Source organism: Arvicanthis niloticus, chromosome 2 (genome assembly GCF_011762505.2).
Source record: "Arvicanthis niloticus isolate mArvNil1 chromosome 2, mArvNil1.pat.X, whole genome shotgun sequence".
NCBI lineage: Eukaryota > Metazoa > Chordata > Mammalia > Rodentia > Muridae > Arvicanthis > Arvicanthis niloticus.
In genome coordinates, this window is record NC_047659.1 from 106,453,593 (window position 1) to 106,469,965 (window position 16,373).

A 16,373-nucleotide genomic window follows, 5' to 3' on the forward strand; every position below is an offset into this window, starting at 1 on the left:
ACCTTCCTGATACTCTTCTTCTATGAGGGAAGATTGGTAAAATCAAACAGAAAAACGAAACAAAAAACAAACAAAGAAAGAAAAAAAACAAAAAACAGGTCAACCTATGATGGTGCCTTGTGGGTAGGGTCAACCAAACAGATGAAAATGTCAACCATGTTACTCAGAGGACAGGAATCTACAACACTTTGTAAAGCTTGTGCTGAAGACTCAGGTCATTGTTTATCACTTTGTTTCTATGGCCTATGGGGAAGGCAGATATAAGTGTGGAATGTAGCCATTAGGAAAAGCTCGTTGGCTTCTAGAATTGCATCCTATCCTATCTTTCGTTAGGCTGGAGGCATCTGCAAATGTTGTCTAAGTATAATTTAGGACTTGCCTCTTGTTCCAGGAGAAGAAATGCCAGTTCTGTGGGCATCCATGTAAGCCTTAAGATGTCTACAACACATGTCTTCATAATAGGCTGTGAATGTGTCTTGAGTTATTACATCTGCTTTAAAACAGAAACCCACAAAATGCAACGGAAGTAAGAGAGCTGAGGACCTTACCAGCAATGTTATATTTAGTCACGATTTCAAGGACAGAACATTCTAGAGCACTGTTAAATGCTACAGAGAATAATCAGAGGTAGAGGGCCCGGAGTGTGGCATGAGTCAATTTCTGAGTGAATCTCTTTATTAACAGAACATCTCCTGAGACCTTTTGGCACCTAACCAAAAAGACTTCTGTGGTCTTCTTTCTGGATATCTGGCTGTAAGCTAAGCCTCTTAAAGCTCTTACCAGGTCTCCTATTTGTAAATCAAAGAATAGTGTCTTTTTTGGTGATGTTCTTTGTGAACTTGAGGCAGTTCCTTTCTATAATCAAGGATCAAAATGTTCCAACAGGTGTATATCAATGAGGATTTCATAGCTGGAGAGATGTCTCAGTAGTTAAGGGCACATGAGCTCTTGCAGAGGACCCAGGTTCAGTTCCAAGCCCTCATGATATTCACAACCATCCATAACTCCAGTTCCAGGGGATATGGTGAACATACATATAAAAGCAACACACACACACACACACACACACACACACACACACACACAAATTAAATTAAAATGTTTTTATTTTGGGAGAAGAAAACCAACAAAGAAAAACACATGACAATAATTTTATACACTGTCAGACAACAGGCTTCAGATCCCTGGTCATATTGGAGATATTCTACATTTATTCTAGAATTCATGACTTACAAAACTTAAGTTGGTAAACCCAAGCTCATGAACTCACATATAACACATGGCTGTACCTAAGTTATCATCCAGCTTGCCCAAGTGGATCTCAGGAAACAGGAAAGGTTATGAAGAAAAGCAAAGTTATTATTGGCACTTGGATTAGACTTTATCTTAAGAACACGAGCTCATTTTGCTATCTACTAAGACCTTAACCTATGTTTCCATCTCATTCCTTTGTGAAGGGAATGGGCTGTTTGATAAGCTCCTTCACAATTATAGGGTATTTTTAAAGTTACTCTTTTAGAACTAATAGGCAGTGAAGATGTTTTCCTGATTTTACTTTTATGAGCCTTAGTTTTATCTCTCATTGCTTATCTGATGTGAAAACGGTTGCAATATTTGAAGAAAACTTAGTTGGGTCATTCAAAAATCTTAATAACTTCAGGCTTTTCTAATATTTCAGGCTCTTGGGGGATCTCTCAATGCTAACATAAATTTTAATATTATAGAAATGCAACAGTGACCTTTCTGTCAAGCCTTCACAAAATTACTCCGTGATGTAAGCTACCAGAGACATGGGAACTTTCTTGAACTGAAAGTACACAATATTGATCTGCGTTTTGTGGTTTATTTTGTACCCGTTTTTTTCAGATCTCTTGTATTTCACTTTCCTGTATGCTAAACACACCAATTTTCATATTTTTAAGCTGGGAAAAAGGCAAGTTTTTTTTTTAAAGTTGTATTTTCCTTGTGTGCCAGCTCATTTTACTGTGGTTAAAAAGACTATTGTCTTGATTTTAACAGGCTTTGTGCTTCAGAAATGAGTTGACAGGATAGGAAACTCCATTAGTTTGTTTTAGCTTTTTAATTTTAAGACATTCTGGGCACAGGGTCCTGAAGCAGCTGCATGTGATGGTTTGTGACAAGTATTAATCCAGGATATTGTATTCAGTTTAGAAAACAAAATGATTACTATTTGGCACACAAACTGTGACTTCCCAAAATTGATGTTGGCTAGAATCCTGAAATCAAGAGTTCTTTTGTCTTCCAGAGATTGGCACGGAGATGGCTAAAAATGTCTAAAGCCTGAAGCTAGTAGTTTTAACTTCATATTTCTTGTTATTTCTAGTTTAGGGTAGAAAAAGGCTTAGGAGGTGTACTGCCTTCTGTGCTCTTCCCCATGGCTTGAGTGTTTCAGGCCCTCTTGAATCCATAAACCCAAAAGATGATGGCTCCTCAAGAAGCAGAAAGCTGCTCATTTTAGAGGTGTCAAGACTATCTGCAGATGGAGAACAGGGTAGCATTCTGCAATAGACAGCCATTCTGTAGCTAACTCCTCACTCCTTAGCTCTCACCAAAATTCTTTCCAGAATGAACACCAGGACATGGTTCACTGCATATCTGTGGTGAGGGAATGGTTAGGCTTTGATTCACAGGAATTTGTAAAGAGCCTGAAGTGTCATAGTGGCTTGTACCAACTCCCTGTTATTTTCTGAAGGACAACAGAAGAACAGATAAATCATATCAGTCATCCAGCAGACAATCCTTTGGTCACCTCTAAGAAGGAAAGTGACCATCTGCATCCTTAAGTGGATTGTAGTAGCTACTCTGTGAAACAACTCACTTCATTAAAAAATAATTCTTACTTTCTTGGTGATTTATAGTCTGCGTTCCTGGCTGGGCATATAACGTATATGATAGAGTACTTACCTATCATATGCAAGACAATAGGTTTCAGCCCTGGAAATGCAAAATCAAAATAAAATAAATAGACAAATAAGTGAAATTATGTGCTCTTGAGATCATTGGTCTTTATTTGCAATTCTTACTCTTGACTGAAAACGAAATTCCCTTACTGTTCCCTCTTCGAAGTACTTGAAGAAGTTCCATGACTTGGCCTGAGAAGTCAGGATAGGGGCATGATGAGCTTCTCGTTAGTTTTATTGATAGGTGATGGGACAGGGCCCACTTTGCCTCGTGTTTTTGGCTTCAGATCTCATTCCATTACAGGGAGAGCTCTTTTGCACTCTGCAGTCATACAGCCTTACCTTGTGTGACATAAATGGTTCGTTTTCATAGTGTTCATCAGGTCACTCTTCTGTTGAAAGGCTTCTGAAGATGGTAGCACAAACGGTCCTGAAATACTTAAAGGACGGAATCTGTGGTTGGCTGAGATTGTCATACAGGTGCTTTGATCAAGCACTCCTGAAAACCGATTAAGGTTTAAGCAGCTACCCCTTCACCATTAGCTCATTAAAGTTGAAGTTCACCCACAGTTTAGGTGTTTATCACATGAAAAGGCTAATTTTCTTTGTCCTGTAGCTGTTTTGTTTGGTAATCTATGATTTGGTTTTTTGTTATTGTAACAAGCACCTGAAATAATTAAGTAATAAAAAGAAAAGATTTGGGCTCACACTTTTTTTGTAGGCTGGTGCTTGACCAGTCAACTACATTGCCTTGAGTCTTTATAAGACAGTATGTAATTATGTGACAGAAGAGAACCACTCTTGGAATGAAAGAGGGAAAGAAGATGAGGCTGGGGTATCAGTGTCCTCTTCAAAAGCATGCCCCTAATAACTTGAAGACCTCTTACCAGGGCATGCTTCTTGAAGACTCTACTGCTTGCCAGAAGTTGATGGGTTGAGGACCAAACCTTTAGTCTATGTCCTTAGGAACAACACATTAATCTAAACAGAACAGCATCCATGAAGAGCTTGGCATTGCTTGCTGTTACTAGATGTTAACAACTGTATGTTCTCTTCCAAGATGTTAACAAGTATATATATTCTTCCAAAAAGCCTTTTTTTCAGTAGTGAGCTCACTATATTTGGGCACCTGACCTCCCAGGAGAAGGCTGGTGGAGATGGCTAAAGAAGTGGCTGAATACAAGGGGTTGAAGTTCTACAGGGGGTGGGTCAAGAATGGTGATCACACTTGATTTCCCTGAAAGGAGGAAAAGATGAAGGGCAGGAGGTGGGGCAGGACTTTGTGCAGAAAGATAGAACAGATGATGAGAGTTAGATTCTAGGAGCTTAAGGAAAATTATAGCCAAGATAATGCAGGTGTTTGAAGGCTCAAGGCTTAGATGCCCAACAGCATTTGCACAGAACCTTTGAGGTAGGTCTCATGTTTTAAGCCAGTAAATTAAGTCAATAGTTAGGAAATGACAGTGTCAAATGCAACCCTTGAAACAAATTAGGCCATGTGAAGATGCAGCATTGGTGATCAAAACATATATTAATTATAAGGCTTCTTTTGAAAACTCTTAGTATCACAGACATTAAAAGGCAGTCGATATATTACTCACAAGACAGGATTCATTCGAGATATGGTCAAACTTGATGTCATTTCTTTTAGTTTTGGAAAGAGAAGAATTGAAATTAAAACACATAAATTGGCTGAATCCTGTTGTGATTTTACAGTATTAAATATAGACAACTGTATTAATTTTGTTACAACAATGCATAGAGCCTGCTTTTTCTCCCTCAAATTAAAATTTCCTTACAATATTTAGAAAATTCTAAAAGGAAGGAATTAAATAAAAAAATGAGTCTCACAAATGAACAGTTATTTTATAAGTACATTTAAGATAAAAGAAGCTGCCTTTTCTCATGGATAAGTAAAATATTTTCTGTTGCCTGTTATTTATTTGGAAGTTGAAAGGATCTAACCTTGGCTAGGAAACCAGAGGGTATGGTCATCCAAACTGACCCTTCAGTGACACAGTCTTTAGTTTAGCTACATGTTTTTAAGCAGCTTAAAGATGACTGCAGAGATAGGTCACCTTTCGTCGTGGTGTTCGAAGGCGGTTCCTTCTGAGTGTTTTACTGTATTTAGGAAGATTGCTGTTGAAAATGGAGGCTGCCGAGTAAAGGAGAAGCCACCCCAGGTTTGAGTTCTAGTTCTAAGGGACATGGAATCTTCTGAAGTTTATTTTCCACCATTTGTTACTGGAATGGAGCTCATGAAAAGGCTTAGTAAGATAAAGCTTTCTGCCTGCGTTCAGTGTGCGCATTAGGGAGAGCTTCAAGCTTAGTGGACCGGGTGAGCCGTTGTTACAGACTCAGCACTCGGGAGCCCAGTGCTCTTTGAGCTCATCCTCTCCTGGTACCTGCAGGAAGCTAGCTTGTCTTGCACACTATATCTCCACCCTCCTTGCCTGCAGCCGCGTGGCATTTTAGAATCTGTTGGTTTAGACTCTTTCCCTGAAGAAACAAAATAATTGATCACAGATGACACAAAGACGAAAGCGGTTTCCAGGAACATTGCTTATTAGTACAGACACTTGAGGAAACCAAGCCCTTGTCTTACAGGGGGCAGCGAACTTAGTTAAAGAAACCCCAATTTCTGTTCTCCTTTCCCATGCTGGCTTGAATTAAATGTCAGAGACATTTACTAAAATAGTATAGGCTACAAACTCTTGGGAATGACCTCACATGTGACTGACCTCTGGAGTCTTCCTGTTGCCTCTGGGCCTTGTTAGAACGAAGGATGTTTTTTAGTTCCTACACAAGCTGAGGAAGCAAACACACTTTAAAACAATCCCATAACAGCACACATCTTATGAAAGGGACAATTATTTGAAGGTTGTTGACCTTACACGGATTGGGAAAGCATTTGGCATCTTATAAGTGTGCTTTGATACTGGAAGGCTGTCCTGGGAATGCCACCTTGTCACTGTGGTGCCCTTTGCTCTTCAATGCACAATGGTAACACTTTGTCTGACATCCTACTTGAACCCATCTTAGTATGGCTTTCGTTGTGGGAAAGAAATATATTCCAGGAAGGCTATGCTGGGTATTAAATAATATCTACCCATATAGACTTTAATCTAGTCACATTATAGCTAAATAATGCTCAATCCAACTAAGCTAAGAGAGTCCAGAAAACATATTATGTATATTGTACAAAGAACACCTTTAATCTTAAAAGGTTAAGTGCTCCCTTAGCATTCAGCAGCTGGCTGGAATGGAGCTGAGCTAGACTCATGGTCATTTATTTGTGATTGTCAGTTTGTTTACTATATAGAAGGCTTAATATGCATTGTAGAAACAGCTTCATGTGTAATTATAGCTAGTCCCTCTTTTAAAGCTGTAGACAAAATATTAATAGAACTGTAAAATATGGCTATCTCTTGTTCACTTTTCTAGTGGAAAATTGGAATGTTTCTTTCACAACATAAGTTAATGTGACTGAAGTGAACAAAGAAGACTCAGTCACCCTGTCAGACTGTCAGACAAAGCCAAAGGCAGCATTTGCTATGTATATTTGGAGCTTTACTACTGTTTCTGGTTCTGAGATTTGAACCCAGGACATTCTGCACATTAGGCAAGCCCTGTATCTCACCACTACAGCCCAGCCACAGACACAGACATAGGCACAGGCACAGACACAGACACAGGCACAGCCACAGGCACAGCCACAGGCACAGACACAGGCACAGGCACAGGCACAGGCACAGGCACAGGCACAGGCACAGGCACAGGCACAGGCACAGGCACAGGCACAGGCACAGGCACAGGCACAGGCACAGGCACAGGCACAGGCACAGGCACAGGCACAGGCACAGGCACAGGCACAGCCACAGAGAGAGGCACAGCCACAGACACAGCCCCTACTCCTGGTTTTATGCCTATTCTCATGTCAGGGAAGAAGTTTCCCACTGGCTGCACTTAGCTCATATGTCATCTGTTTGACTTATCTTAGAAACCCAATTAATAGAAGACTCGTTACCAAGAGTAAAACATGCAGGTTTTGATTTATGTATAAATGGGGATCTTCACAAAAGAGCCAAGTCTAAAGAAATGACAAAATCAAGATACTTTTATACTTGCTAGATAAATCATCTAATAAATTTGTGAAGCGATCATAACAAGTCGTTGGAGTAGGTTGTCTCTGAGAGATAAAGAGGAAGGTATAAAGGATTAGAACCACCTCACTGTGCCCATAAAGGGTACTGCAGGACCCTGGCTTAGTGGCTGTTTTCTTCCTATGAAAAGAAACCATGAGCCATGAGCAAGACAACTCTTAGGAAATAAAGCATTTAATTGGTACTGGCTTACAGATTTAGAAGTTTATTTTATTATCATCATGGTGGGAAGCAGGCCAGTCTATAGGCTGGTGTTGGAGCAGTAGCTGAGAGCTGCATCCTGATCCATAGGCAGGGAGGAGGGTGATTCTTGGTCTGTGCATGAACTTTTAAAACCTTAAAGCCCACCTTCAGTGACACACTTCCTCCAATAAAGCCACGCCTTCCAATCTCTCTACTCTGTCAAATAGTGTCACTCTCAGATGATGAAGCTTTCAGATATATGCAACATTGGAGGCCATTCTTACACAAACCACCATAACACAGAGAGAGGCACAGCCACATTCCATATCCAGTGACCAAGACTGTTTAAGAAGTCCTTTTGAAGGAAAAGACAGGCCAGATAACTATGTGATAATGTTTCCTTATAGTGAGTTTAGCCTGGAATACACAAGATATTATTGTAGCCTGATTTGAAGTGGGACAGTCTTAACTCACTCACATTCATAAACACTTGGCACAAGTGCCCCATCTTCACTGAGGAATAGTTAAAATCAATGCCAAAAAGTTGAGTAAAGGAAGAGACCCAAAAGGTCATCACTTATAAAGATATTTAGCCCTTAATTTAACTGACTTAAAGAATTTGTATTTCCCCTTGTACACTGTTTGCAGGTTTATGCATTTAAAAGCTAAAACAAAGCTGGAAAACTTGCTTTTGTTTTTGTTTTTTTAATGTATATATTTAAATAGAAGAATGGGAGAAGAACAGTGGCAGAGCAGTTAAGAGTCTGGCCTTCAGTGCCCAGCTACTGCCTTCTATTGTAATTAAACTGCATGACCCAAAGCAAGCTGGGGAGGAAAGGGTTTATTTCTGCCCACATTTGTAGTCTATTATGGTGGGAGATTAGGGCAGAAACAGAGGCCATGTGGAATTGTAGCTTACTGGCTCTCTCTCCATAGCTTGTTCATCCTTGCTTTTTGATACAAGCCAGGACCACCTTTCTTCACATTGTCTTGATTTTCTTTTATCAGCTCCATCACTGAGTTTAATTTAAAACATTTGAAGGTTTGAAATGCCACCATTTTGAACACACAAAGTGATCTCCTGTGTGGTTGAGGTTCATTTATGCTCTCTTTCTTTAACTGAGACTTATTTTCTGGCCATAGAGTAATACCTTGGGGCTATGAGCATGGGACAACTTATTTTTATATGTTTTTAGTGCATATATGTTGTATTTTTTTCCAAATATGGTCTGGACTCAGTTCCATTATGCATGGTCATGCATGATCTTCAACTTTATCCTCATCCTATGACTCCTGTGTAATAAATAGCAGTGGCCTATTTATAAAACAGCTTAGCCAGTGTTTAACTACAAGGAATCTTGATTAAATTTAATAGTTCATTGTGTGTGTGTGTTTATTTTAATAAGAAAATAGTTTTTAAAAGAAAGGATCCTTTGAGTCTTTGAATTTGGGCCTGCCCCATCCACAGATTCTTCCCTGTGTTATGTAATCTTGTCTTGTAGTCTTCAGACTTAACACATATTCATGCCTGAGGCAACCTTCAGAAAGATTATTCAAGGCAAGATAAAATAAAAAAGCTCCCCTTTGAAATACTCTGATAATTAAAGCAAAAGTTGAGCCTGGAAAGTAGTTTTTTTTTCTTTTGAGAAGTTTGATTCACGTGGGTGACATTTTTATCTAATTGGGGAAGAGCTAGTCCAAGGGCCACTGAATGGCAGAGTAAGGGAGCGGTGGCGTAAGGGGCCTGTAAGGTTACCTCTTAAAGGGATAAAAAAAAAAGCCACGAATTCTACAAAGATAAGGTCGGGGTGTCATTCGTCTTCCCCAGGACTCAGGTGCCAATGTGAACTGTACACACTTGAGGGGAGTGGGCTGAAGTGTGGGACATAGAAAACTGAAGGAGATATCCAGCCTAGAAGTTATCCATAAGCCCAACCAGCTGGAGAGCAACATAGATAATAGAAATTTGTTCTGCAGACTGCATTCCAGGCAAGCAGTGGGGTTTGTCCTTTGAGAACGGAACATTGGGACATTGGAGACTCTGGAGGGAAGAACAGGTACACACAGAAAGGTGCATAAGTGTCATTTGGCAAACACTAATTTCCTGTGGGTTGTTTGAGAGTTTGTTCAAACAGAAAGATATTCATTCATTGTTTATTGATATCCAATATATTGCCATTATAACAGCAAATAGATTCCAGGTCATTATGGAGTTGACTGTAGTGAAGTTCAGGTTAACAAGTTGCAGTACGGTATGTGGCAATGGAACTCTATAGAGAAAGGGTGACAGATCACCAGTGAACTCTCAGGAGGTGATATAACTCCACTTCTGTAAAGGTAATTGATGATCAGCACCTCAATTAGCATAGTCTATAGAATCTCCCATAGACATGCTTGCAGGCAACCTAATCTCCACAGTCCTACAGTGAGTCTCTTTCCGGGTCATTCTGGAGTGTGTCAAGTCAACAATTAAAACTAAAGGTCCCAGCTCCCATTTCCAGACCTAACCCTTAAAAAGATATTTGAAAGAAATGTTTAAAGGAATTACCCAGTAACTTCCGGCCTTCAGCATTGACTCCTGGTGTTGACTGAAAAGCAACTGCCTGCACATCAGTCTCTTTGTCTCGGCTTTCTCAGGCGGGGAAGAAGTACGTTATAGACAGATAACCAGTCTGTTACTTACATTCCCTTTTGTTCCTGTTGCCCATCTGGTTTCTCTCTCCTCTGGATCTCTTCTGTTAGGTAAAGACTTGATCAGTTGTTCTCAAACATTAGTTTATATCAGAGTCACACCCCTAGCTGGATATACCTTGGCTTCTTGAGCCCCTTCCCTGGGATACTCATTTTAAAAAGACAAGTAGAGTGGAGCCTGCAGTCATACATCTGTAATAAGTCCCTCATTAGTGATTGCTATTTGGTACCTGTATTGGTTTTCTGGAAGGAAGAATTTATTTTGGTTCATGTCTTGGGAAAGTAAAGTTCATCATAGTGAGAAAGAAAGATACTGTAGAGTTTATGGAAGCAGAATCCTATGGCAGGGATACCTCATATCTCAGCAGACCAGCAAGTAGAGAAAGGGCGATGTGTAGAACTTTCTCATTTTTCTTTCTTTGGTCAGTCTGGCACTGACCAAATGGTGGTACCCAACTTCAGAACTAGTATTCCCTCCTCAGTTAAATCTTTCCAGAAACATTCTCAAAGACATACCCAGATGTTTCCTGAGTGATTACAAATTCATTGAGGTTGACAGTGATGAGATTAAATACGACCGTGTCATTTCTGAGAAGCACTGATCTGTAAGGTAAGCCAAGAGAGCCTGAGTCCTCTTTGAACTTTCCCCATAGGATTCTAGTTTGAATCCCACTTTGAGTATGCAGAACCAACTGCTCTCAGCTTGATGGGTAACCCAGGGAAGAAACTGAAGCAGAGGCAGATGGTAACCAAAGCTGGTTTTTCCATTATCTCTCCCTTAATGTCCCTTCTCTCTCCAAGGACAGGGCTTCCTCTCACACCAAAAAGTTTAGGTTCGAATACCTGGAAACAAGGGTCAGAAGGAGCTTCCAAGCAAAAAGTGATTAATAGTGGATTATCAGAGTAGAAATTCTCAGTCATGGACAACTACTTTAATACAGTTTCAGCCATCTAACCTTTTTAAGAGAATTTGGGAGGATTTCTATGTACTCAGATGGCATGCATGAGAAACTGTACAGTCAAACAACCAACATTCAAGCAATGTGGAGGAATGGATCAGCTTCTTTTGGGGGACAGTTGCACTTTTGCTGTATTCTGTTTCTTTGAAAACTGATCATCACAGACCGAATTATGTTATGTTGCTGGACTCAGAACATGCTATTCTAACACTTGGTACCCTGGCATACAGTGTATATAAAGTTGAGAGAAACTGCAGATGGTCACTTTCTGACTTTTCTCCTTTTTCTATGAGAGACCCTCATACCAAGAGGAAAGGAAGGAAGACGCAGAGATGACAGGAAGAATGTGAACAAACAAACTTTGATTTGAGATTGTACCCCATTACCCAGCTATTACAATTTCTTATATGGCTGTCCACTTAACAGGAAACTTATGTGTAAAACATAGTTTTGTCCCATTTCTATGAGTCATTATTTATGAGAATTCCATATCATGTAGAACTTATTAAATAAATTGATTATGACTTGAATATAATCTGTCATTTGCTGTAGGAGTGTCAGTCATGGGACTTGTTTTGGGTAAAGAATGCTATTCCTGTAATAAAGCATAGCTATTTACTGTATTTAAACCATGGTGTTCTCTAATGCCCCAGATAACTCAGCATGTTTCCCACACGTTGCAGAATCCTCATATAATGAAATCTGTACTATGGTCATAAAGTCCACCTGATGCATTTATAGAGACAGTTTTTGAAAGTTGCATATGCATCAAATTTTTAAATTATCCCATAAATAAAGTCACACTTTGATCATAATTCTGATCAGTTTTGAGGTCCATGAGATGGAGATAAATCTTGGCTTTTTACCTTCTGTTCTCATTTTACTTTTGTGGGCTGTGTGTTTGTGAACTGTTTGCATCAATTGGACTTCATACTGGATTCAACATGACAGACACTGCAGGCTTTTGAAATAATGTCTAGAATCCATGACAGACTAATTCCGACACTATCATAATCTATTTTATTTTCAAAAGCAAGAGTAGCAGAGCCTTTCCGCCTCAGCTAGAGAAACTTCTTTTTGCAGTGTGTGTCAGTCAATGCAGAGGTGGCCAGAGTAGAGAATAATTAACTGTATGTGCTCAGCCCTAAAGGAGACATGCCTGTCATCAACCAGCCCTTTGCCCCACAAAGCTGAGGAAACATTATGGAAGCAAAAAGAAGCACAAAGGGATGTTGTTAAATGTCTTCTGAAGATGAAATAACCATAGTAGCCATTGACTCACATACAGGTGATTGTTTATATAAGATCTAGCCATCCAAAGTTTTGGCATTGATTGGTTAAGAGTTGTACTCTTGGGGTCCCTCTACCACCCGAGGAACTGTTAGTAGTTGGTAGCTCCTGGGCAAAAGAGAATCATTCTTTGAGAATGTGGTCACTGACAAGGGTACCCATGCCACAGGGTGCAGCCCAACTCGGTGCATATATTGGCAGCACTAATTGGAATTAATGGATTATTAAAAAGAGCAAGGGGAGGGAGGGACCATGGAATTTGTATGGGGGAGTGTTGGAGAAGATATTCAAAGAGTTGGAGGAGGGGGTATCGGGTAGATATGGACATATTTTCTTGTGTACATGTATGAAATTTTGAAGAAATTTTTTTTAAAGTAGAGCATAGCTTTGTGAAATGTTACTGCAGGTTTCATCACTGAAGAGCCTGTTGCTAGGTGCTGAATGACAAGTCCTCACAGCCTGTGTGTGAGAGGCTTCCTGTTGACAGTGAAGAAATGAAAGGCCAGAAGAAGAGAGGAAACAGTTTACAGCTTTGCTTGTCATTTCTTACTGTTTGTTCTTGCCAAGAGCTCTGGTGGAAAATACAGACACTTTAAAAACAGATTTTTTTTTTTTTTTAAAAAGAAATAATTTGTTAAATGTCAGCTTTCTTTCAGTTTAGAGAATTTTTTTCCTGAAATATAAAATCTGTGGTTAATATACTTTTCTATATTTTAAAATAGAGGGAAGTATTTTTTAATCACAAAAAATTCATCACCAACTCTTAACTATTGCTTGTGTATGTGTATATGTGTGTGTGTGTGTGTGTGTGTACTGTGTTAAATCCTTTGCATTCCTGTGAGAAAAAGAGAGAAAGAAATAAAGAAGAGAGAGAGAATGAAAGGAAGGAAGAAGAAAGAATTGAAAGCCAGAAAGATTTATTTTAGCTTACACTTTGATTAAAACCATCACTTGGCCCAGGGCTGTGAGTGTGTGGTAGGTAGGACTTTGGGCAGGGAGCACCCTGTGGAGCAGAGCATGGAAGCCTGAAGAAGCAGATAAGTTCTCTAGCAGAACTTCAAACCCAGTAAGCTACGGATCTACAAACGTACCAGACCATTCATAAAGTCAGAGGCCTGGGGATCCAGTCACCTACCAAAGCTTAGGGAGCAAGGCTCCCACACACAGGCTGTTGAGGGACTTTTAACATCCAAACTCTTAATAGCACCACACAGTTTGGATCATGTTTGTTCCTTTATTTGCTTAACAACATGTTGGGGGTATTTATATTTGCTTGACAAAAACTGTGAGTATTTTTAGGAACCCTTCCACTTGGCCATTGTTAGGCAAACAACCATTTCTTTCCAGCCTGATTTTAATAAGCACAAGAGTATTTAAATGTATGGAGTATTTAAGCCATTGCCTAGTTAAGGAACACAGACAGCCAGTGTTTTTCTACCTTCAATGGCACAATAGTGTTTTTGTCCACAAGCTTTGTATACATTGAGTTGGAATCATTCCTACTGGTAAAATGGCTATTGGTGACTGGGGCCTTTCAAGGGCATAGAAATTAATTACACAATTCTTTTTCACCCAAAGTATACAAGAATACTCTTCTCCTCAACTTTCAACACTGCTACTTATTGCCATTCTTAGTCCTCTACTTCATATGTGGGCTTCCTTCTTCCTTCCTTTCTTTCTTTCTTTCTTTCTTTCTTTCTTTCTTTCTTTCTTTCTTTCTTTCTCCTTTTGAAAAGGTTATTTAATGGCTTGATGAAGATGGAGATATTTTTAGCAAATGAGGAAATTATTATTAATGATATGTCAGTGTCAAATTGGATTCTAGCTTGAAGTAAAGCAAGGCACTTGGGAGTTCAGGGTGGTCTGATGATAGCCTTAGTCTGTTTTACAAACGCCAGAAGTTCTTATTTAGAGGGTCAAACAATTAACTCACTTTGCTCACTGGAAATTCCATGTCAATGTCTTGTCTCTGAAACATAATTTTTTTTTCCTTGAGTTTTAGGGGTTGTGCTGTCCTGTGTGGTTGTCAGGGCATCCTCTTTGCTGGTGCACATGCCCTTGACTGTTTAATCCCTTTGGGTCGTCCGTCCGTGCTCTTATACTTGTTTCTCAGCAAGTTCTTTGGATGGAGCTTTCTGTCATCTCTGATGAAGGAGCCTATCTGACACTCCCCTCCTAGCTCCTCCCTTCCATACTCTCTGCAGTCTTGGGAGAGGGTCCTCTGGCTGCCCGTGTAAACCGATCTGTCCAGTTGTGTAAGAGGCAGACAATGGGCCCATGTAAAACCCGCTGGCTTCCTTCCAGTAGCTTCTCTGTGTGTTTACACTGGAAAGGCTGCCTCATTGTGTCAGCTCTTTGATGGCCATTCCCTTGAAATCCCCATCCTCCTCAGGTGGTTCCTTTCCCTTGGGGCCTCTGTAGTAAGGTAATGCCTTTCTAGCCAGTGGAGGAGGGGAAGGAGGAAGTTAAAGGTTCAGGTCATCTGTATGTGAGGACTTCCAAGGCAAGCTGAGAATTTAAATGGAAGAACTTTTGGCATGGACCATAATCTTTTAGCTGCTTAGGTGATTTGAGGTGATTACAAAAAGGGGGTAATGGCCAGTCCCCTTTCTATCTTTTAAGAGGTACCTTTATTCATCCTCTGTGTTTCTCTACATCAAGTTGAATTATTAAACATACCTTTATTTGCTTCTTATCTTAAAAATCAGTTGATTGGGTTAACATTTTCTGGTGCTATGTCTTCATCTTCACTATGTCAATTATATAAAGTAATTTGGTTGCTGCCCCTAGTGCCCCAGGAAGTATTTCAGAGAACTCAGAGAACAGTGCTCCCAGACAAATTTGGGATACTTCTCTGCCATTTTCCCAAAATGCCTTATACCGTAGTTTGATCCCTGGATCTCTGAACGTTAAGCCAGAGATGGTTTCCACCACCATCGCTGATGTGCTCCCTGGAAAGCAGAGCATCCTTTGGTCTGGATCCTTCAGCTGCCACAGTCCCCAGAGGCCCGTGTGTAATTAGGCCATGTGCATGCAAGGAGTACTCAGGCAGGAGGTGAATTATTTAAGTAGCGAGGAAGGTAGAGAGGCAAAAAACCGATGACCTTCTGGGTGCTAAAGTTTGAATACTTGTGTTCATCATGGCAGAATCAGAGTTAAACCAGTGAAAGGCAACATAGATGGTTAGAAACTCTCTTTTCATGTTTGACGTGAGCCTTTTATATTAGATATCTGTTTGCTATTTCTTTCAAAGTTAACCCAAAGATAAAAAGTGCAAGGGATAGTTGGTATGAGTTAGAACATCCTAGAACACAGGAAACTCTACAGAGACATACCATGCCTCCTTACATACACTTTGGCAAACCCACAAAGCTACTATATTGTATCCTTTTGAGTTTCCTCCAACCCCTCTCCTTTCCTCTTCCTTTTTTACATAGGCAAGGTCTTTCTTTGTTGCCCTGGATGGGCCTTGAACTTCCATCTCAGCTGTTCAAGTAGTGGGAATTTTAAGTGTGCCACTATTTCTGCCTCGGCACATTGCTTTTTATTAAAAAGTTAAATTGTCTGTGGTAATAGAGGTTGAACACAGGGCCTTACACATGCTCAGCATACAGCACTTTCGAGTTACACTCCATTGTGACTATATTGCTTTTTGGTATATCATGCTGACAGCAGCTTCCTGTGTGTGGTTCCTGAAGTAATTCATGGGACCATTTCTTTCTGCAGATATTTCACAGTATATGAAGTATTTTTCCAGGTTTAGAGACAAAAGGAAGAGTTTTGGGGTCAGATGATAGGAAGACTTAAGAAGGAAGATAACTTATGGATCCCTATGGACCTTTGTCACACATTTAAAGAAAATAAACATGAAATGTTTGAGCTCTGATAACCACTTGCACCTTAATTTTGTACACTAATAAGACATTTGTTCTTCTCCAGGTCTTGAATACCATCATGGCCAAACCTTACGAATTTAACTGGCAGAAGGAAGTGCCCTCTTTCTTGCAAGAAGGAGCAGTTTTTGACAGATATGAAGAGGTAACAGTGCTGTTAATTTTTTCTCCTCTCAAAACACTCTAAAAATTATCTAATTTTGATCAGAGTACTGAGTGTTCTTTCACATAAGTAACATCTTTGAGGCTTATAAATTGCAATGGCAGAGGGTG

The 16,373-nt window shown here is 39.9% G+C and overlaps 1 protein-coding gene across 14 annotated transcripts in view; it reads left to right on the forward strand.

The window, feature by feature from the left end:
- The window catches only part of Plcb4 (phospholipase C beta 4), a 355,587-nt gene that overhangs the window by 197,040 nt on the left and 142,174 nt on the right, over positions 1-16,373 (forward strand). For all 14 annotated transcript variants that reach the window (XM_076929818.1, XM_076929820.1, XM_076929819.1 and 11 more), the window contains one exon: positions 16,147-16,245. In XM_076929818.1, the coding sequence (XP_076785933.1) occupies positions 16,162-16,245 (84 nt within the window). In that variant the 5' untranslated portion in view covers positions 16,147-16,161. The remainder of the gene's footprint in view (positions 1-16,146; positions 16,246-16,373) is intronic.